We start from the raw sequence: 24,545 nt of genomic DNA on the forward strand, positions 1-24,545 counted from the left end.
GAAACATGTACAGGAGCACAGCTGTCATATAGGAGACATGGAAAGAAGGAACAATAAATAAGAAAATCTTGTTCACTTCTTATGAGTGAATTTTAGAGTAAAGAGTTATATTGGGATATAGAAATAGTGTAAGTTGTGAGTGTTAGGTAAATCAACAGCAGAATAGTGCCTATGGTGTGCAGGGCAGGTAAAGTAGGTTTTGCATGAGAAGAAAATGATAAATGTATCTGCAGTATTTGTTTAACGCAATCAATAAGTTGGGTCAAACAAATTCATATGCATTGTATTAAATCAATAGGATGGATTTTTAATCTGTTTAGTCTCTGGTATTTTAAACTCACCCTTAAAACAAGAATTGCATTTGAAATAAAGAGACCATAGTTTTGAGACTGATTTAGTTCAGAGTATGACCATGAATCTGGTAGCTCAAGACCATGTTTCTGGGAGCTAATGGCCAGAGGAGGTATTCCTTGGAGAGAGGTGAAGGTTGAAAAGATTTATTCATAGTGGGAGTTGGATCCAGGGGCCCATCTCATGTCAAGTGAGACCGGGCCAATGGAAGAAAGACACAGGCAAGAGGAAGCAGAGTCGTTTGGAGGATCCTTTGTATCATTAGTTAATTACCAGGCATTCCTGTCCAGGTCAGTAATTTCCTATAAACCTAGTCTTCAACTCAGAATTCACACTATCTACAGTTTCTCACATTGTTGTTGCATTTCAGAAATAGTTCAGTTACAGCTCCTTTACATATCTCTTATAAATAATGGGATGATTATGACCTGTTCCTCCAAAATGCCATCCCTAGGCAACATTCCATTCATCCACTTTCCTTTCTCACACCTATCAAGTGGAGAAACCATGAAAAGTTGGGACTATAATTCTTGATATTTGATTCCATTTGAACCCTTCACACTCTTCAGCAAAAGTCCTAAGAGTCCATGGGGGTCCTCCCAAAACTTTTCCACCCTCCTCCAACTCTCTGTGACATCCATACTAGCACTATTCCAGAAGCTTGGACCTTACTTCCCTATTTTTTTGAGAATCCTCAACTCATAAAATGAGCATTTCTCAACATTTTCTGATGCACGTAAGTTCCATGTGCCTGCATCTGTCTTATTACTCATAAAACAGCACCTATGTGTCAGCTCAGTCCTTCTTGTATTTTGGGATATTTTCTTAGATACTTTGCTCCACGAACTCCCCAATCCTCCCTAATCTCAGCAGCTCTTTCCTGCTGACTGGCAAGTACAGTGCTCTTTATGCCTGCCTGGCTGTCCTGGAACTCAATATGTAGACCAGACTGGTCTCAAATTCACAGAAATTCCCCTCTCTCTGCCTCTGAAGTGCTGAGATTAAAGCTGCATGCTACCCTGCTCATCCTACAATTCATATATTTAATTGGTACCTGGGTGACTGTACATGGCTTGTTTGGGCTGCTACAGATGGAGCTTCTGCCCCCAACTCCATTTACAGAAACAAATGAGTTTTAAAATGCAATGACCAGATCAGGGTGTTTGAAAGTTTGTGTATGACAATGTTATGCTCCTTCTTGAGGTACTGCTACAAATGAAGCACTAAACACACAGTGACAAGATTATTGTAAGGAGGTTTCTCAGGATCAAATAGAAGAGGATGCACAGAACTGGGGTATCTGGTGGTTGTGGCATTTGCTAGCAGTGAAGAAGACAATGATAAGAAATTTCAGTATCAGATGGTTCTTCTTGATGTCCTAGGAAATAATGCAGAGAAACCACACCCTGATGGCAGTCATCTTTGAATGGCCAACTAGGATCACACAAGGCAAGCCTGCAATCCCCCAGGACACTTGGAAGGTCATTAATTACTCTGTAGAGACAAACAGGGTTCAAACCAAACAGGATCTGATTGTGAGGCTCTAAGTTTGCAACACATGTCAGTGCTCATTCTTCCTAGTGTCATGATCAGAGAAGGAACAGGGAGTGGGGATGGTCATGGGACTCTGACAAGGAATGGGGCACCTAGACAGTGGAGTGCAGCACTGACACCTTCCTAACCTTTGAACTGCCTCAGTTGCTCTGTAGATTCTTTGCTGTATTGAGCCTCATGCTCACTGTTGGAATGAAGCAGTCTGCTTTGAAGAAGTCTTCAGTCAAGTGATCACAAGCTATGGCAATTCCCCTTGACACCCATCCCAAAGCCCTTCACTGCCTCTGGCCCATTGAGATGAGATTCATGAGGCTGCTTTGGGAGGAGAGAATATGTCCAGACTCTAGACACCAAAAGACCCACAGGGTGCCTGTCTTCACTGGGCATCAGCAGCAAAGTGTGTAGGAGTAATTTCTTCTATTGGGCTGTGAGGTCATTATTGTTGTTGGGGAACAAGGGCTGAACCTCCAAACCAGAATCTTGTAGACATCATTCTAAAATACACTATATAGATTTTGTCATTTTATCACTAGATTTAGCTATGCCTTTGGCCAGGAATTCACATAAGCTACATTATTTTTTGTCCTATGCAGTACATCAGTTTTTGAGACACATGATTTGTCCAAGTTGGCACATAATTTTGATCTCTTGGGAAGAATGGCATATATAGAAATATGTATTTAAAGGTGATACTTTTCTACTATCATTAATAATTAGATTGAAAATTGCTGCTGTAATGTTTCACCAGTGTTACTTTTCCAAATTTAAAATGGACTATTTTAATTCTATCCTAAGAATGAGCATTCTTTCTTGTTTTGTCTTTCCTTTTCTTCCCTTTGCCCCTCTCCTTACTGATTAGTTAACTAATTTATGAATCTATTCACTAATCCACAAATACCAGTGTTATATATTTATTTTCATTTTATTATCTTAGTTGTGATCCATTAATATCATTATTTGTTGTTCTATATTATCCAAGTCTTAGTCAATAACAACCCTTCAAAATAGGTTCTTTGTTTTTTGGCATGTTTCCACCAGTCTTGAGGGTCTTACTCTCTGACCTCTTATAGCACCAAGATATTATTGGATTCTTCTTTAAAGACTGAGGAAAAATCCACACTGAAATGATGTTAATGATTTCATACATATGTATATATAATATTTGTACAAATATATAAATATACTTATTTATGATATGTATATCATACACACATACACACATGTATAATATTGTAATATTACATTCTCAAGAAGCTCACAAAATGAAACATTACAACAGAAGCTTGTTATTTACTTTAAAGGGGGGTTTGGTAAAATGTCATAGGCCAAAGAGGGTTTTTTCATAATATTTTTATTGATTATTTGGGAATTTCCATCATGAATCCCCGAGCATGCTCTCTTATCAGTTCTCCCAGGTCCTCCAACCTTCCCAAAAGAAGAAGGAGAAGATAAAGAAAAAAGGAAACAAAACAAAAACAAGCAAACAAAACCGTCCAATTTGTAAGACCCCTATACTCACCAGAGCTTGGTCAAACCTTCAGTGGGCAGCCCTTTGAAAGAAACAGAGTCTTTCCCCATCCACACTCTGCCAGAACCAATAAATTGTGGAGAGTTACACTTTAGTTTCCTGATTTAAATTATTATTTTAAATATAAATTATTTGTGTATTTATATATGTATTTTATTATTAATTAGTTAATTAGTTTTACATCCCAATAACAGCCTCCCCTCTCCTCCTAGTATCCCATCACACAGATCCTCCTCCTATTCCCCCCACCCCCCACTTCTCCTCTGAGAAAGGAGAGCCCTCCCTTTGGGCATCAACCCCATACTTATCAAGTCATTGCAGGACTAGGTAATTCTCTCCCACGGAGGCAGACAAGACATGGAAGTTAGGGGAACTGAATCTACAGGCAGGTGGCATACTCAGGAGCAGCATCTGTTCCAGTTGTTGGGGGACCTGCATGAAGACCAAACTGCACATCTGCTACATATATGTGGGGGTCTAGGTCCAGCCCATGCTCACTCTTTGGGTGGTCGTTCAGTCTTTGGGGGGGGTCCCCAAGGGTCTAGGTTGGTTGACTATGTTAGTCTTCCTGTGGAGTCCCTATCCTCTTTGCGTCTCTCAATCCTTTCCCCAAGAGTTCTCTTTAATGGCTTTCTGCCTAGGCTGTTATATTTTGGGCTGGTAGGATGAGCTGGGGGTAAGGGACTATGTCCCCCTTTCTCGTCTGTTAGTTTGTAGTTATCAATACTATAGCAATAGTAGCTTTCTTGCTCTTTACAGTCAGCAGGAGCATGGATCATGGACTTCCGTGGGGCGATGGGCTGTGAGAGGCAGCTGGGTCAAGCACAGGCCTCGAACCCCAGATAATACCCTAATGGGATAGTAGGTATTCAGCCTTGCTCCTGAGCCCTGGTTCCTTTCACTTATCCACAGCCCCTCCCAAAAAAGGTTTGTGGCCTTTGGTCATGTAACACAGGTAGCACAGGTAGAGGGCATGACTACAGGCCTCAGAGCCTCAAGAGATCTCTATATTATTGAGATACCTAAAGGCCAGAGGGCATAGCCAATTAAGTATTTCTTTTTAGACCCTCCTCCTTGTAAAAGATTTTTAACCTCAGGCCTGCCCTGAGGACACGGGGTACAGCTTCATCCTCTTTCTGCTATGACAATAAACCTTTTAAAACCATGGATTTCCTCTTGTCTTTGGGACCCGCTGTGGAGAACTGTAGAGGGGGCCTTCAACCAATGAGCCGCTGCCTAATCTCTCACCAGAGGACTTCTCTACATTCCAGCCACGGAGGCCGTCAACTCAAGCAAGCTAGCCGAACCAGCCATGACCCAGCCGAGAGAGTTGTTGCCTCGATCAAGAATCTCATACACTCTTCGGGGCTCCGTTGGAGCTTCTCTCCCTCATCCCTCTTGGCTGCGGGCCGGTCCAGCCTGTATTCCCCCGCCCCCATCTCAGTCTTTCTGCGGTCTCCCAGCGGCACCTGAGTGTCCAAGGGCTGAGACCACTGGTCTCCTGTCAGCTGCCTTGGCCTGGAGATATCTGCCCCTGCAGGACTTCAGACTGAAATCTCCCCACGCCCGGAGTAGACCTTGGTGCCTTCTCATTGCCCAGTGTCTGTCCAGCTCTGTGTGAAGTAAATTCAGTCAAATTCTGCCTCCCTGAGCTGTGTGAGAGAGACATGCGGGACCCACAACTCAGCCCAACAGAACCCATCCCCACGGGCACGCTACAGACTTCCCACATGGTTTCTGGGATGAGTATGTGCCACAGATCTCAACATGATCTCCAGTGGCAGTACAGACCACAGAACATCAACTCAGCGTCTGCTGCTGCATGGGCCACAGACAGCATCATAACTCAGACACCATCATAGCTCTCAGTGGCATCACAGAACAAGTGCAGTACCATGGTCTCAGATGGCAGTGCGGGTCACTCACAACAACATGGCCACTGAGTGGCAGCACAGCACATGGACATCAACATGGGTTCATTTGCAACACAGACCATGGGCATCTGCATAGTCTCTGGTGGTAACATGGGCCACGGGCATCAGTGCAGACCCTGGCTGTATTAAGATCACAAACCAGACATGGCCCTTTGCAACAACACTAACTTGGACATCACCATGGCCTCAGGTAGCAGTGCAGTTCATTCACAATATAGTCTCTGTGACAACAAGGCCCATGGGCACATGGACATCAGCATTGCCTTAGGTATTGGCTCAGATCAAGGATATCCATATGGCCTTCAGTGGTAACTTTGGCCAGGGACATCAACATGGCTCCTGCTGCTGTTGGACCATGGACATCCACATTAAACTCAGGCTTCAACATGGCCTGGGACAGTGGACTATAGATACCTAAGTGGCCTTTGTGGGCAGCTTTGGAATATAGAGGTCTTTTGTTCAATCCAGAATATGAACTATTCTTTATCATGGACATCCTACTGTTGCTCAGAACCAGGGTGATTTGCAGCAGTGTGTTCTGCTGTGTCAGAGTGCAAGATCCAGGTTGCTGCACATTACCTCACCATTGGCTCCACTCAGCAACAATGTGTACCCATCCACCATGTACCCATCCACCATAGCCTTCTTTCACTTCCATTGCTGAGGCTTGTCTCAGATATCTTGCTGTTGCCCGGAGGCAGGGTGGTGTTGCAACTAGGCAGGGTGTCAGGGGCAGGTTCTGTGTAAGCTCCTGACTGCTACACACCTTCCTGCTCTTGTTGTCTGTCACCACAAGGCTTGCCAGCCTCGACCTTTGTGCTTTCTCAATCTCACAGCAAGGCAAACAATGGGGCTGCAGCTGCAATGGATTTATCCTGGGTGTTGGTTGGGAGGCCTAGAATCGGCTGTATTCAGTTATGACATGTTTCTGCAGGAGTTCCAGGCTCCTGAACCCTACCTTGTCCTCTGTATCAGCTGCCCTGTGTCTTGGCTCACCTGGAATAACTGTTGAGCTTGTAGGTTGTGGGCCAAACTATGGTAGCACGTTCTCCCTCTCTCACCAGGGCAAGCAGCACAGGCTGAAGCAAGGGCAGATCTGTATTGGTGGCTGGCTGGCTAGCAGGCCAGGGGCCAGCCCTCCTCAGCAGTGAAATGGCTCTGTAGGATTGTTAGGTATGACTGCTGTTCTGTAGGCTACAGACAGCACTGCTGCCCCCTCGCTTTGCTTCACTATCAACGCAAGCAGTAGAGGCCACAGCCTCTAAGGCTACATGTCAGGAGTTGGCTGATGGACCTAGCCCTGGCACTATTTTGCAATAACCTGTTTCTGTGGGAGCTACCTGGAGCTGCACATCTCCAGTCTCTGACGTCCCAAGGTTTATCAGGAATGACTTTGTGTTTGTAGGTTGATGGTTGAGACGTGCCAGTAAAAGATATAGATTTTCCTTCTCAGTGAATGGTTCTGTTCTGGCATCTTTCCTTCCAATTTTGTGAGTCCACATTTGAGAAGAATCTTCTCATAAGGCTTGCCTTATTCTCTTTTAGTTCTTTTAGAGCTATTACAGCCCTGTAGACTCCTTTCCCCTACTTTGTCATTCTTTGGAGCTTCCATGGGTCTCTTAGGTGCCTCAGAGCTCTGCAATAGGTGACAATGGCCACCGCCAACTTTTTTTCTCTCAACTGATAGGGGATTTTATTTGGTTGAATAGGGTAGCTTTCTCTTCTAGTTCAGTCCAAGAAACAGACAGTTAATGAATTTTCTTGGAAGAAGTCCAATGCCATGGAAACACCTTCTTCTTCTCTTAAAAAATTTTCTCTAGAGGCTATGTGTGGGATAATTCCTAAGCTGCAGCTCCTTCCTACAAGTGAATGGACCCAAGAAGGTCTAAGCATGGCAAACATGGCTCTGGCAGGCCTTGCCTTTCTTCTCACTCCCTCTGCCTTGCTCAAAACCATTAGATTACATTCCTGAAGCTAGTTGCCAAGATCCAGTCCCTTAATTGGCCTCTTCCTCCTTCAGAGGCTAACTAACCAAGGTCCAGGTATCAAAGTATTGAAATCTAGCAATCAAAATCCCCCTTTGGCTTTCCTAATTAACATGCCCAATTAAATGAAACACCTCGTCCTAACATGGGGTTTCTCATGCTTTACCTTTATAAGCCGCCATTTGCCTGTGGGCATCATCTCTCTTCTCTGTACCAGAGTCAGTGCTTTGCCACTCCCCAACATGGACACATAATAATTCTCCCTTCTCTTTCTTGCTCCTTCTTCTCTCTCACTCTTTCTGTCCCATCTTTGTCTCTTATTCCCTACACCTTGTCCCTTTGTCAAAAATAAATCTCATCTGTGCTGAGAACTTGATCTGGGGGAGTCTTGAGCAAATACTGGTCCCTTAAACAAAAGATAATGTCTCACAGTGGTTCTTTGGGGAAATAAATAGATTGGTACATTCTCTGGTAGTCCAGAGCAGAAACATTAGAGTATTATTGGGGTTCTTATGTTGAGTAATAGGGCTCAATCTGAAATCCTGTCAATCTGAAATCCTGTCACAGGAGTATGTAGGACTTCCCTGGGAAGTATAGGATTGATTTTTGTCAATAGCAAGTCTCATTGCATTACTTTCCACATACCAGGTACCAGGTACCTGGTACCTCATATTCCTTGAACTAAAAATCAGGTGGTTAAAATATGTATAAGATTCTAAAGAAAGAGAAGGCATCACTGTAAACAGGTCAGGATCTGAAACACTTGCTGAAAACACTAGAAATTTGAGGTAGACTCCTTTTGATTAGCATGACTTAATGGATTTGGAGGGTGAGATCCCCATATAGTGTTGTTTCAGGGACTCCTTTACGTTCATGCGATCACTTGGTCTGTAGCTAATAATCTACACGCCAAGATCCTTTACAGACTGCTTCCAGGCAGAGTCTGTATTGGGAAAGATCATCTTACAAATGGGTGTAAGAAAAGCAGCAAGATGACTCCTGAAGCACTGCTGAACATTCAGCTTACACGATGCCACGGGGATTCTGAAATGAGTTGTTTTGATCCACCTGAGATGCCTTTAGCATTTCACAGAGTCCCAGGAGTCCCAGTAGGAGTCCTCCTGTGAAGTTCTTTTAAGCAGTTACAGTTCCCTCTTAGAACTTCCAAGAGTAAAAGTCCCTTCTTACTCTTAGTAATGAAAAGTTTGATGAGGGAAGTTTCTAGGGTATCTGATGCAGAAGAGGTAGACTGGGTAGTGAACTATGCTTAGCTAATTCACTCATCCTCTTAACACCATAGAGAATAGGCTTCATAAGAAAGAAGAGGTCAAGGGAAAGAGGACTGGAAAACGAGCCAGGGCCCCTCTGCCACTGTCCTAGCTCTTCCCTCAAGTGGGTTTTTCCTTTCAGGAGCATTGTTACACCATGTGTGATGCCATGCTTGAGGTGATGATGGCAAAAGTCATTTCTCGTTTTATAAGAATAGAGGAAGGAAATCTGAGCATACATGGCTAGAATAGACATCAAACTACTGAGGCTTCAGAAAGGAGGGCAAGGAACTGCACAAACTCAGCTATCCAACTAGAGAGCAGGGAGAGGGGCTACTTGACTGGTGTGAAGAATACTCTGGAGGGTATCCCCTTTGTCACAGCAGTGTCATTCTCTGGGGACTCAGAAGTTGATACTCCTATAATATACTGGAGGATTCGGAGAAACCTGTAGAAGGAAACATCTCAGCCCTTGACACAGTCACAGTGTCTCACCCTCTCTGCAGTTGAGGTTTTCTTATGCCTCAGCCTAATGCAGAAAGATAGAGAGAAGATGAAACATGTCCCACTGGACAATAGGGTCACTGTGGCCCAGAGCATGTGGCTATGTCTTTATTGGTCTTCCTGGATGTAAGAGGTACAGTCGGGGACTGGAATGGGGCTTCTCAAGGAGATGTTTTCTTTTCCAGATGTGAGCTCAGGGCCTTTGAGCAGAGAGGAGCCCACTTTCATACTTAACTTGAACCTGAGAGCAAGAAGAAGCCCTGGGAAGGAGGAGGAATAGAGGGAAGGCTTTTTTGTCTCAGCTCCCTAATGGGTCCAAAGGAATGTAGTAGTTTCCCCTAGGGGCCTTATCAGAGCAGACCACTGATTCCCCTAGGGGCCTTATCAGAGACACTGGGAGGGTGGTTTGGAATGTGACAATAATTCTGGAAGTGGTGGATTGTTCTCGAAGTTATAGATTATGGTCACAGGAAGGCAATGTGCTGATTATTTAGGGAGGGTTTAAATCAATATATTAGGGATAGAAGATCTGTGTTTCCTATTCTGTGTGGTCCAGCAGTAGCTAGTTCTGACAGTCTCAAAGACATTATTGTAGAAGACAAGGCAACATGCTGATGGAAGTCATGGGAAATAAGGGTTGGGAGGATGTGTCAGCAAGTCAAGGGATACCAGGAGCCAACAGAACTACAGACATGGAATAGTTTCACACACAACCCCCCAGCCTTCAGGAAGAACTGTAACTGTTAATGCCTTTACATTAGTTTTATTAGAATTGTTTCAGACTTTTGGTCTCTAGAAGATGAAATAACAAATTTCTGTGGTTTTAAGGAATTCGGTATATAGAAGTGTGTTTCAGCAGCAGTAGGGAGGTGACTCATTCTCTAGCTGTCTTTTTCAGACATGAGAATTCCTCTGTTTCCTGGATGGATTGCAAGAACAAGTTATGGCCGAGGAGTGAGCATAGTTGTGATAACAGAGATTTACCTGATGTGAAAGAACTTTCCTACTTCAGATCTGCATCTCCTGGCAAAAATGCTTAGAGTCTTTCCAAGTGAACTACTGTGTTTAGAAGCTCAGGCAGGATGATGGCAGACCATTAGAAGAGGACTCAAGAAGGAACCAGAAGGCTCAGGGAGCAGAGACCTTACATGGAACCAGAAGGATCATTGCTTAAGTTTCCTGTGAAGTGAGGAAATGTACTAAAAGCTGAAGGGAACAGAATCTTCCAGACGTTCAGCACCAGTGGCCTTGTGGCTTTAGTTTGCTTTCTTCTGATGGCTGAATATGTTGCATATCTATCCTGTATTTGTATATCTTCCTTTGTAAAGTATCTGTTCGTCTCTTTTGCTTATCTGAACTCCATGTTTTGGCTTCCTTTTAGTATTGTAAGAGGAATAATGTTTCCATCTGGCACCACTGAGTTGTAGAATTCCTACAGGATTTGTCTGTTTTCCTAGTACATGTTGGTTATTAGGCAAATGTCTCTTGACTAAAAGTCTCTCTGGGATGATAGCTTGGATATTATATAGTACTTTGTCTTTTGCTGTTCATCACACACATTTTCTAGGTGAACAAGGGTACTTTTTTTGTGATGAGACAGTTGTAATCAATGGAGATCAATGTTAGAGTACATATACAAACAATCACCACGTACATCAAATACTTAGTTTGAAGGGAAACCTGGAAGTACTAAAGAAAGCATTAAAGATAGCACTGACAGATACAACCTTGATACAATGTTTAAATGGAAAAGTCCTTTTACCATGAGCTTGATGCAAAACAAAGAAGATGAATTTCAAAATGTGAAACTTCATTTGGATATTGGGGCTCTAAAATTTAAACACAGTGGGGAACTGGAAATTGTGTGTGTGTGTGTGTGTGTGTTTGTTTGTTTGTTACAGGGCAAACATGACATCTTGAAACATGAATAGTGTTTCTTAATCATTGTCAAAGTTATAGTATGTGTATGGGTATTAAAGAATGCTAGCCCATGAATATATACAAGTTTTACTTACCAGATAAATTTCATTTAATTAATAATGAAGGAAGTAAAATTTAAAAAGGTAAACAATGAATCATAGGGCAGCCACCTTACTCCCCTAAAACTAGATGTTTGTCCAAAGAGAACCCCAATTCCCCAAAAGGGAGTGGACGGCAGTCTTGTTTCAGCTCAAGTTGGAGTATAGAGGGGATAGCACTCTTAAGAAACCTATAAAGCAATTTCTACCTGGCAAACAGAGCCATTTCCCTTACATATCAAAGCTTATGCTTCTCTCCAGAAACCTGCAGTCTGAACTCACCTGTATCCTTATGCATTTCAAAGTCTACATTTGCATGCTGGCCAGTCTTACCTCTTCCTCTACCCTAAGTTCCCAGGCTGCTTCAGGTCACAGGCTTCTCTCCCCTCAGCTATTTGTTCTCCTTAAAACCCACATGATTTTTCTGCTTTCTACTTTTGTCGCTCTGGCCATATTCAGTCTTTTCTCTGCTCTAGACTCTTCTAGATGCCTCTGGCTGTTCTCTTTTATCTACAATAAAAACCTTCCCCTAACCATGAAGCAGTCAGTTTGGTGGTTTCTTTATTACAACCTCACCTATGTAATGTCCAGTTTGAGAGACCCCAAAGAGACTACCAGGGACCACAGCTCCAATGCAATCACATGAGAGTCTTTACTCAAGTTCAAACTTGGGTCACAACCCTTTCTGCGAAACAGGCAACAGGTTAGGAAAGTGATGCCTAGGGGTCTTAGGGTTTATATAGGGAAATTTTGCAAGCTGGGATTTTCAAGCCTTGGCATTACATGATTGGGTAAATGGGTAAAGGAATGTTAACCTCCAAACTGATAGCATTTGTTGAGACAACTAGAAGAGACCACACATCTGAAAAGGGGGTGTCTTTGATCTGGGAGTGAATAACTCATTCTGTTATCAGTGACCAGTTTTTCCTGTTATTGCAAGCTGGCCATAGCTGTTATGTCTATTTCTGATTGCTGGGAATGCTCCATGGTCTCTTTCCCAGAGCTCAAGGGTGGGGGTCTTATCACTCCAAGGACAGCATTTTTCTCCTTCCTCTAAGAACAGGATACAGCAACCTTTCCCAAGGCTTCCCAAGGACAGTGGCTTAAGATAGTGTTTAGAGGACTAGATGGAATCTGTCCTGATACTTTTTGTCTCTTCACTTATATCAGGATAGACAATTTGCTGACAGTAAAATAACATATAAATCAATATCTATCATCTTTCTATCTATCTATCTATCTGTCTGTCTGTCTGTCTGTCTATCTATCTATCTATCTTTTAGAAATAATTACATTTATAAAATAATTCAAATTAGAAAACAACACAATGTTTCATTTAATTATTAAAGACAAAGGATACATTTATAATACCCAGTGATATCAAAGATGTATGTAATAAGGTTTCTTTTAACTGCCAATCAAGATGCAAAATGCTGCACATATTATTTTGCAAAAAGAGAGCCAGAATACTTATTAAAGTTTAAATATGGCTTTACATTTTAAATCACATGTGTACATGTACCCATACTTATACATTACTTGTAGCAACGTAACCAGTAGAATTAATTGCATATGCACAGAAATATTAATCTCAGAATTGTTAGCAATTACAAAAGCAAAAATTATAAAATGAATGAAGTCGATGATAGTATATATATATATATATATATATATATATATATATAATATTTTATAGATTTTAAAATGGATAAGATGGGCTTGTAGCTCCCTTCTGCCTCCCCTCCCAGATGCAGCAGGTAGGAGAGCTAGCTATAAGGTCTTAAGAGTGGGAGAGCTGACCCTGTCCCTCACTGGATTTAGGGACATCCTACACTGTGACATGTTGGAACATGTGAAAATCGTTTTGTACTGCAGATCCAAAGCTGCAGGATCTCCATGACAGGGCAACAATAGGACATCCAAGAGGAGCTTCTGTGAGGATCCAGTATTGATAGTGTAGCAGAAGCTGGAGGCCTTGAACCAGAGTAATGACTCATTGAAATGAACCTTTGCAAGTAAAGATGTGTGAACAAAAATGTATGCTGTGGGACACATTACAGCTTCCATGCCAAGACTGTTTCTATCCAATCTTACTTTCTTTTCTTCTGGGAGAGGAGGTTGCAAGAGCAGAGGGAAGATACAAAGGGACAGGAAGATGAGTGAGATTGGGGTACATGATGGGAAATTCATGAAGAATCAATAAAAAGGTTAAAATGATGGTCTTGTAGGCTGATTTAGAGAGCTGTATAATGCAAAAGAGGAAGGTTAGCTGCAAATCTATGTGGAATTCAGAATATGTGCATGCATTTGTGTGTGTGTGTTTGTGTTTGTTTGTGTGTGTGTGTGTGTGTGAGCGTGTAGTCTCCCTCCCTCCCTCCCTCCCTCCCTCCCTCCCTCCCTCCCTCAGTCCCTCCCTCCCTCCCTCCTTCCTTCCCTCCCTCCCCCCTCCCCCCTCACATTGTTGTCCTCTGGTTTAGAAAGGCAGTGGTGACATTCTGCACCATTTGAGCTTTTACAACACAATGTATTTCATTGCTAATGACAAATTTAAATTATGAAGAGATTTCTAGTTTGTAAAAATAATCTGGATATAGATTTTAAAGAAAAAGGAGGTCTCCAAATTATTCAAAAATTCCCATGATCTTTGTGAGTAAACAGAGAGGTGGTTTCACTACAATCGCTTCAGGGCAGCCAGAAATTAGTTATTTCAGGACCACACAGAATAGGAAATCCAAAGCATCCATCTCTGACATATAAATTTTATCCCATCTCTGACATATCAATTTTATCCCTCTGAAATCTTTTAACAGCCTCTTGGCATCTTACCTATTTTTGCATTAGCTCTTACCTGCAATTCTATCCCTATAGCCAATGTCAGTATCTGTAATGCTTCTGATATTTCTTCTCAATCTTTTGATTCTCGATTCCAATCTCTCCTTATGCCCACATGGTTTATCTTCATTTTCCACAAATCCTCTACCTATTATCTTCTTTTACGTCCTCTTTCCTTCTCTATCTTAGCCCATCCCTCCAGCCTACTCACCCACATGGAAAAGTTAATTCATACATTCAGATCAGATGACAGTGTTAGATGGATTTATGGATTAGAGACAGACCAATGAGACAGCAGCACTGTCAAGAACTGATTAGTTCTAAAAAAAACCATGGTAGGAGGAAGATGCACCTGGGTGATGACTTGATAGATGGCTGGGAAACAGCAAACAGGACTGAGAACATTCTAGATTAGAGTAACACTCTTTGACTGACAAGATGAGCCATCACAGTGTGATCTGCACTGACACTTAGATTTTGGGTGTTAGAGGGGAAGAGTGAGAATTTTCAGAGGAATTTAATATTGAGTAGTATGGAATTTAAAGTTTTTAAATGTTTAGATTATAAACTCTTATCTTTCAAAAATTTAGAAATGTGAGGATGATACTAGAAAGAAGCTCTTTTTCTGTTATAACGTCTCTCTCCTGTGAGTGGAGTTTTGACGTGTACAGTCAGGTCTGTGAGCTGCATGCAGATACCAGTGATTAGGGAATATGAAACCAGACAGCAAGATTTCTCTCACTTCCTCCGAATCATATAGAGTTGTATAAGAGGAATGAATCATTTCTCCTAAAGGGTTAGGTTGCATAGACAGACCAACTGTATCCAAACTTGAGGAATAAAGAAGACTCCTGGGGGAACATTTTCTGAGAGACTCTGGGAACTCCAGCTAAAGGGAAAGTACACTAAGTAGAGGTAGTACTCATCAAAGGGCAGACCTAGGAGGACCCATGTACACACCATCATCTACACATGGGTATGACTTCTTTGGGCAACAATAATTATCATCCCTGAAATTAAGCTATGAGCTGAGAGTTCTGAAAAATTGTTCTTGCATTTGAAGCTAGAGGAGACCCCTATTCTCAGCTGTAGTTTTAAATGAAATATGTGGAAAGAGACTTGAGAACCCCTCAAGCTGCTGGCCGTCTCCCTGTGAATACCCTCCAGAGGGCGGCCTGCACATCAGGGTTCCTGAGACTGTAGATGAGTGGGTTCAGCATAGGGTTGATGACAGTGTTGAAAATCCCAATAGCTTTATCCTTATCTGAAAGATTGAGGGAACCGAGTCGCATGTAGTTAAACATGCCTGTGCCATAGAACATAGCAACCACAGTGAGGTGAGAGCTGCATGTGGAGAAGGCTTTCTTCCTGCCTTCAGCAGAGCGGATTCGCAGAACAGCAGCTGCCACATGCATATAAGAGGTAAAAATGAGTGCCATGGGGATTCCTGCCATTATGAAACTCAGTGCAAAGAGCAGCAGCTCATTGAGCTGGGTACTGGAACAGGACAGCTGGAAGAGCTGGGGAAGGTCACAGTAGAAGTTATCGATCACATCGGGGCCACAGAAGTGAAGTGTGGACATGGCAACAGTGTGAGTCAGCGCATTGCTGAAGGAAAAAGCCCAGGACAATGCCACCAAGATCCTCTGGACTGTGTGGTTCATTCGAGTGCTATAGGTGAGGGGCCGGCAGATGGCCAGGAAGCGGTCATAAGCCATGGCTGTCAACAGGAAGCAGTCAACCCCAGCCAGTAGATGGAAGAAGAAGAGTTGTGTCAGGCAGTCTCCATATGGAATTGTAAGCTTGCGGAGTAAGAGCCTAACCAACATGGAGGGAATAGTAACACTGATGCACCCCACATCCATCACTGAAAGATTCCCCAAGAAGAAGTACATGGAAGTGTGTAGTTTGGGTTCCACCAAGACAGCTGCCAGGATGCTTAGGTTGCCCCCGACTGTTGTCATATATGCCAAGAGGAAGAATATGAAGACAACTGGCCACAGCTCTGGTGTCTTTACCAAACCCAGCAGAATGAATTCAGTAACAGTGGTTCCATTGGCTGTAGGCTTTGGCTGCATGAGTTCCTTTAAACAAATGTGCAAGGAGGAAATCAACAATGTTGTGGGTAATATTTAAAAAAAAACCGCTTCCGGTCCAGCTTGTTCCTGGACAGCCGCCATTTTCCCATGGATCAGGCTCTGGACCGTGGCTCCTGCTAGATAAATTCGCAGACCTTGGCACCCTGGAGACGCCAGCATGGGGGCTGTATCTGCCAATCTACCACTCTGTCTCCACAAAGCTTAACTGAACCCCAGACAATACCTGCCATGCTCAGGGTTCCTGGTAGAAATGAGACTCTCAAGGCTTAATAATTAAACAAAGGATTTATATATTTGGAAATGCTCAGTTAACAAGATGCCCACACAATTAGAGTTCTTACTCAATACCTAACCTTTAGATATAAATTGTTACCCAGGAGTGCTCTCTACCAATTCCTCCTCCTCCATTGTTGCCAGTCTCCTCTTCTCTCCCGTTAGGCTCCTCCTCTTCCCTCCTTCTCTCCTCCCGACTTCTCACTCCCCCTACCTCTCATACAGCTCATTTGCTGAGCTTTATACAAATGTAGTGGGAAAAATCCCACTACACAACAGTACCTCTCAGTGAGGTGGAGAAATTTATATCATAATATTTGAACACTTAAAATTGGAACTTATGTCACCCCTCCCTTCCCTATCTTCCATACAAATGATATAATTATATAATAATCTCAAAAATAAAAGAAATAATTTTAAAAGTTTGCAGTGTTGTTTTAGTATAGCAGTTAAAGGAACTGGGAGTGCTTGAAAGTCAATATGGCTGTAACATGTAACAGGTCAATTGTCTAATACACAATTTACTGATAAAACACATTTTTACTTCTAAAGAAAAACACCCGAGGTTTGGCTACCATGGCACAGCAATATTCGCTACAGTACAATATCTGTTTCTCCTGGGAGGATGAGGACTGAGAAGGAAGGTAGCATTATTGAGATCTATATTAATGGACTCATTGTATCTGTGTACCACTTCCCAAATAAATGAGTGGCTGAACTTATTGACAAATTTAAATTCTAAAAAAAGAAAAAAGAAATAAAGAACAAAACCCAAACCCCCAAGTCCTAAACCATGCATATGTGGTTAGCAAGAATTATCCAAATTTAATTTTTATGGGGCCACTATGAATTTGGAAAAGCTAGACTTTGAAGTGCTTGAAGGGAATGTGGTACAATTGAGTAAAAAGCACAGATTTTTAATAGTTGGGATGACTCTAGGTAAAGCATGAATCTTTAGAAGCACACATACTCATGAATACTTTTCTTTTTTATTGGATATTTTATTTATTTACATTTCAGATGTCATCCCCTTTCCCCATTTCTCCTTCCTAGAACCTCCTATCCCATCCACCTCCTCCTTTTTGCTTTTATACCATTTTAATTACATGCAAGTATTAAGGTCAGTTCTAGGTTGAAGGTCTAGCAATACAATAGATGCAAATAGTCAAGGAACAAGCAAGACAATTCACACAAATAGTCAAAGAACAAGCAAGGCAATAAACAAAATTCTGTGAACACTCCTGTGGTCACTCTTTCTAAGGGCTTATCAGGATGATCAAAATATCTGAGCCAACTTCCTTGTCATAGCCCAAAGTCATTTTCATGTCTGAAGCCTACTTCCTTGTTCTAGTCTAAAATTTAGATTCCTGTCTGAAATTACTTCTTTGTTCTAGCCTAAGATTTAGATTCTTGCCTGAAATAACTTTTTGTTCTAGCCTAATGTTGGATTCCTGCCTGAAGCCTATGTCCTTTTGCTTAGCCAATGTCATATTCCTGACAAGCAGCCCATTTCTTTGTCCTTGTCCCATGTCAAATTCTTGCCAAGCAGCCCCAATGGCTCTCTGCCTCTCCGCCTTTTTTATTTTATTAACAAGACTGAACCTGTCTTAGGTTGTTCTGACAAGATTGCCTTAATTATCTGCCCTGGAATATGTGTTATCAAAAGCAATGCACTTCTGCCTTAGGTTGGTAAGGCTCTGTGCAGAATCTTACCCATCCCTGGCTTGCCAGACTGTTAATTTTATAATTCTGTCTGGGGGTCCATTTTCAGGTTCAAGCCATGTCCTTTGGCTGCCAACATGTTGATGTTGTTAAAAACAATCTTTTACACGATGGGCAGGAATAAAAGTATTCCCAGTACAAAAAGGGATAGCATGATCAAGCTATATATACCATTCTTGATGCTTGACAAAAATAGAAATACTGACCTCAGGCCATGGATAATTTTGTCAGCAGTATCTACCACATCAGCACTCAGAAGAGCAGCATTCTTGAAATTCATAGGCTCACTATGTAAATTTAAAACATCTGGAGAAGTGTTACAATTATGTCAAATACACTGCAAGTGTCTTTAACCTTTTCCTAATTATAATGACCACCACTGTAAATTTTAGAACTAACATGAATCCAATGGTATTTCGCATGACACTCATTTGAGATGGCTCCTTATCCTTAAATTCTGAACCTCCTTCCAATAATTTGAATAGGATAAAGATCACCAATCTGTTCTTCCAAATGCTCTTAGAATGCCTATCTAAATCCTCTTGTATATTCAACACATTAGTGACTTTTTTTTTTTTTTGCTAAATGATTAACAAAAGTAGCTGTCTTAACTTCTTGTGTCAAAGCAATTGCAGAAGCAGTGGTGCTAGCAATTAATGTAATTAAAGCTGCTATACTAGCAATAATCAAGCCCACTACCCTCTTGCTTCTGCTTAAAGCCTGACTCATTTCTTCTAGTACTTGCAAGCTATTTTTAGAATACCAAGGTTCTGTGATACTCAGGGCAATAAAACAAAAGCTGGTTGATAGACCTCCATAACTGACATGCCAGATTTCAAAACACTAACACAATTAGAAGGTGTACAGTGAATGCAACTTACATTAAATACTGTCAAAGAAACCAAAGTAATTTAACTTGACAATTAAAAGAACCTTAACACATGTGCTAACACCTGTTTGATATCCAGATCCTGCCCCAACTTTATTTCTTGCTAACATGACATCATAGAGAACTGTAGCTAACTTCCAAATATGTCTCTGAAAATGTCCAGAACCAGACTTCCAAATGAAGACTGTTATTTCCAATATTGGATTGACTTCTAGACCAGTCCATGATTGAGTCCTAATAACTGGTCACATTTAAGAACAATACAAGTGTCATTATAACTTCTCATTTTGATTCTCTGTTCCACAAGGTCTAAAAACTTGAGACAAGACAGCTTGTCCCACCAGGGGTATAGGAAAGCCATGGTGGGTGAGGAACATATGTCTAATACAGCTTCCCAGTCAATATGAACTCTACAATTTATTTTTACAATCATAACAATTATCCCTTTTAAAAGACCTACCGTGGCACAGAATGATAGCTATTACTTGTTCTCAACCAACAAGAGAATAGGCCTATGTAAAGTCACCTACCAGCACCATCCAAGATGTCTGTGGTTGATGGGATCTTGAGAAGACAATCAGTGGTGAGGAGCATTCCTGATGCTGAACCTGATCTCACCTTCACTTGGGGGAAGATTTACCTGATCACAAGTCTCTATTTTACTTTTGACACACTGATCAACATATCTGTAAGATCAAGAATGTCAGAGAAACATTTGAACCCCTATCAGGTGACTTAGGGCAGAAGAAAGGCCATGAATACTCACCTGGTGATGGCACAGGAATCATCATAGAAGTAATGTGAGAGAACAAGGAACACACAAACTCATTCAGCTTTAGGGATGACAAGAAGGTGCTGTATGTATACATAGAGATAAGCAAGACAAAGAGAGACTGAAGCATCTCTGTCCTGAGGATTTTCCATCATAGTGGTCTGTCTTGGGACCTCAAAATTAGTCCCAAGGAATGAGAGGAGGTTTGGGAACAGACAAGGTCATGTCAAAGGCTCAAGCCCTAATAAACACCACTGCTTTGAGGCATGTAGAGCTTCACCTCACAGTAGGGATCCAGAATTTTTCCTATGTCTTTGGTTTAATCCTCACATTATCTAAAGGCATGTAGAGGAGATAGGACACAAGTTCAGTTTAACAGACAAGGACATAAAGTGCTGTTAGTTGTCTCAAAGTTACACAGGGAACTGTAGATAGAACATGGTCTTGAGGCTGATAATATAGCTCCTTTACATGCTTGTTATAAACATGATTTGAGGACTGATCCAGCGTGTCTTCTAAGCTTGTGGTTGAAGAGAGAAGCTGCTTTGGGTCTAGAAATGAAAGAGAAACCCAAGAAAGCAGGAAAGTCAGAAGAGGCCTATTGTAACCATAGCAAATCCTCAAGGATAACATGTGTTCCCACTTAGATCCTTGTTAGGGAGTACCAGAGGGACTGTGTCTTGAGATTTCTGTAATGATTCTAGGAGAGGCCATGGAAGCACTTTGCTTGGCAAAACAGGAAGTTGACGGGAGTAAAGTTGCTCCCTATTGAGGTACTGGGCCATGTCCCTAGATGATTGGTAGCCTTAGCAATAGAGATGATGAAAGAGTGAACTTGAGTAGCTGTGCAATACAACTTTCATTTACCTTAGCTCTTCAGTCAACTGATTATCTATTCAAACCCCAGAGGTAATGTGCTGTCTGTGAGATGGAGAGACTTGTTTTCCTTTCTTAGTAACTGCTTATCCCCTTTGGGCCTCAGCTTTTTTTCTTTACTCTGTGAATATACATGATATACATTTTTAGGTTTTCTGTGAGAATTACATTAAACAATACCCACAGAGTTCCTTGTAGGGGATGACTAGTATGTTTAGTAACAGTAACAATGAATAGCTTTTTATCTTATTTGTAGTATTCATTTAGCAAGGACTTTACATTGGGTTGACCAAATTCCAATCAGTCCTTCCAATGATTCTCTCATGTACCTGTATTTCTCATGTTTTACAGGTTAATAAATTGAATTTCAAAGTGATTAAGCAATTTTTTATAGCCACACAGGAATCAGAGTACAAGAGTTTAAATAACACATTCATAACATTCTAAGGAACATCTAAGTGTTAATATCTATACTGTAGGCTCCCACTCTATTTTCTTGTATGAGACCCACCTACCATTTAGTGGACATTTAGATCTGTTTTGTGTGTAGACCTGTTTTTTATGTTTATCTCATTTAATATTTATTTCTGGAGACTTTGACACATGAATCCCATATTTACACTATCTCTACTGCAACTTCCCCTTCCTTAAACACCAGTTGTCTCTTCCCAGTTGTTCTCAAATTCACAACAGCTTCTTTAATTATCATTATATGTATATTTACTACAACTTCCAGAGCCTTTCTAGTGTTGCTTATGTGTATATGTGTTTACAGCTGACTGCCTGGGATTGGATAACCAATTAGGTCCCATTCCTGAAGAACACTGATTTTCTCCTTCTCACAGCAGCAATTAATTGCCTGTAGCTCTGTGTTTAAGGTTAGGGCCTGATGAAATTTTCCTTTGCCCTGTTGGGATGTCAATTGATAAATAAACCTTTAGCCAAACTAACTAATTAGCACTGAGACAGTATTCAAATTAACAAAAATAGTAATGAAAAGTGAGGAAATAAAAAAATCAGATTTTACTACAAAAGCCTATAGTAAACAAAACTGGAAAATCTAGGTGAAATGGATGATTTTCTAGACAGAAATCACATACCTAAATTAAATCACTATCAGGAAGACTATCTAAACAATTCCATAATCTCTAAGAAAATAGAAGTAGTCATTAAATACCTACCAACTCCCCCCCCCCAAAAAAAAAGGCCAGGGAAGGATGGTTTTAGTGAAGAATTCTACAAATCCTTCAGAGAACTAATACCAATACTCCTCAAACTAGCACACAAAATACAAAAAGAAGGAACACTACCCAATTCATTCTATGAAGCCACAGTTACTCTGATACTTAAACAACTGTCATATAGTAGACATGAAAAGAAGGAATAATAAATAAGGAGACCTTGTTCATTTCTTATGAGTAAATTTTAGAGTAAAGAGTTATATTAGAATGTAGCAAGAGTGTAAGTTTTGAGTGTCAGGTAAAATCAACAGCAGAATAGTGGCTGTGGTGTGAAGGGCAGGAAAAAAAGGTTTTGCATGAGAAGAAAATGACCAATAAGTCTACAATATTTGTTTAATGCAGTTAATAAGTTGGATCAAACAAATTCATATTCCACTGTATTAAATCAATATGATGGATTTTTATCTGTTTAGTCTCTGGTATTTTAAACACCACTCTTAAAACAAGAATTGTATTTGAAATAAAGACACCATAGTTTTGAGATTGATTTAGTTCAGAGTATGACCATGAATCTGGTAGCTCAAGACCATGTTTCTGGGAGCTAATGGCCAGATGAGGTATTCCTTGGAGAGTGGTGAAGGTTGAAGAGATTTATTCATAGTGGGAGTTGGATCCAGGGGCCCATCTCATGTCAAGTGAGACCGGGACAATGGAAGAAAGACACAGGCAAGAAGAAGCAGAGTCGTTTGGAGGATCCTTTGTATCATTAGTTAATTACCAGGCATTCCTCTCCAGGTCAGTAATTTCCTGTAAACCTAGTCTTCAACTCAGAATTCACACTGTCTACAGTTTCTCACATTGTTGTTGCATTCCAGAAATAGTCCAGTTACAGCACCTTTACATGTCTCTTATAAATAATGGGATGATTGTGACCTGTTCTCCCAAAATGCCATCCCTAGGCAACATTCCATTCATCCACTTTCCTCTCTCACACCATTCAAGTGGAGAAACCATGAAAAGTTGGGACTACAACTCTTGATACCCGATTCCATTTGGACCCTTCACACTCTTCAGCAAAAGTCCTAATTGTCCATGGAGGTCCTCCCAAAAGTAACACAGAGAAGTATTAATCTCAGAATCATTAACAATTACAAAAGCAAAAAATATAAAAAGTATGTGAAGTCAAGTATAATTAATGTATAAAATGGAGCATTTTAAGATTTTAACATGGATCAGATGGGCTTGTATCTCGATTCTGCATCCCATCTCAAGGCAGGAGAGCTAGCCCTAAGGTCTAAGAGTGGGAGAGCTGACTCTTTCCCTCACTGGATGTAGGGACACATCCTACACTGGGAGATCTGGCCCTGGAAGTTACCTGGGTAGCACAGTAGAGCTAAGCCTGGTGGCAGAAGTACAGGTGAGCCAGCTCTGTGAGGTTGAGCTCAGAGAGCTGGCCCAGTTCCTTACAGATTTCAGCATTGGGTAAGCTAGCCAGAGCTGTGCTAGAGAACTCTTCCTGATAGTGGAGGCACAGCAGAGCTAGTGGTCTACCCAACACAGCTACCTCCCAGGCACAGGTCTAGAATTCTGTGTTGGCCCACCCCAACAGTCACATCTGTGATCTGCTGGAACATGTGAAACTCCTTTTGTACTGCAGATCCAAAGCTTCAGAATCTTCATGGCTCAGGGCAACAATAGGACATCCAAGAGGAGCCCCTGGGAGGATCCAGTATTGATAGTGTAGCAGAAGCTGGAGGCCTCGAACCAGGGCAATGACTCATTGCAATGAAACATTGCAAGTAAAGATGTGTGGACAAAAGTGTACACTTTGGGACCCATTACAGTTTCCATGCCCAAAGTGTTTCTGTTCAACCTTACTTTCTTTTCTTTTGGAAGAGGAGTTTGCAAAGACAGAAAGAGGGTACAAGGGACAAGAAGATGAGTCGGATTGGGGTGCATGGTGTAAAATTCACAAAGAATCAATAGAAAGGTTAAAAAGATGAGCTTGATTTAAAGAACTGTATAATTTAAAAGAGGAAAGTTAGCTGCAAACCTATGTGGTGTTTTGAATGTGTGTGTGTGTGTGTGTGTGTGTCTGTGTATGTCTCACACATTGTTGACCTCTGGTGTAGAAAGGCAGTGGTGACATTTTGTACCATTTGAGCCTTTACAACACAATGTATTTCATGGCTAATGATAAATTTAGATGTCTAGTTTAGGATAAAATAAGCAGGACATAGATTTTAAGGGAAAAGGAGGCTTTCAAATTATTAAGAAAAAACCCATTATCTTTGTGAGTAAACAGAGAGGCGGGGTCACTGCAATGGCTTTAGGGTTGCCAGAAACTGGTTATTGCAAGACCACACAGAATGGGAAATCCAAATAATCCATCTGTGACATAAGTTTTATCTCTCTAACATCTTTCATCATCCTCTTGCATCCTTGCCTATTTTTTGCATTCTTTCCCATCTCTTTTTTAATCCCTGGAGCCCATGTCAGCCTCTACTACTTCTGTTATTTCTCCTCAACACCTTGATCCTTGATTCCAATTTCTCCTTATGTCTACATGGTTTATTTGCATTTTACCACAAAGTCTTCTTTACTGTTCTCTTTCCATCTCTATCTTATCCCATCCCTCCTGTCTATCCAGCTACATCATATATCATGAAGAGGTTAAATAAGAGATTCAGATCAAATGAGAGTTTTAGATGGGTTGGGGATACATTAGTGAGACAGTAGCACTGTGAAGAATAGATAAG

General features: G+C 41.3%; 1 protein-coding gene across 1 annotated transcript; it reads right to left on the bottom strand.

Annotated features, from left to right (window-relative positions):
- Window positions 1-15,104: 15,104 nt before the first annotated feature.
- On the bottom strand, window positions 15,105-16,064 carry LOC114613976 (olfactory receptor 3A1-like). The gene has a single exon (XM_028759442.1). The coding sequence runs from the start codon at window positions 16,050-16,052 to the stop codon at window positions 15,105-15,107; it is 948 nt and encodes a 315-aa protein (XP_028615275.1). The 5' UTR covers window positions 16,053-16,064.
- Window positions 16,065-24,545: the final 8,481 nt, after the last annotated feature.

Source organism: Grammomys surdaster, unplaced genomic scaffold (assembly GCF_004785775.1).
Source record: "Grammomys surdaster isolate TR1022 unplaced genomic scaffold, NIH_TR_1.0 126278, whole genome shotgun sequence".
NCBI lineage: Eukaryota > Metazoa > Chordata > Mammalia > Rodentia > Muridae > Grammomys > Grammomys surdaster.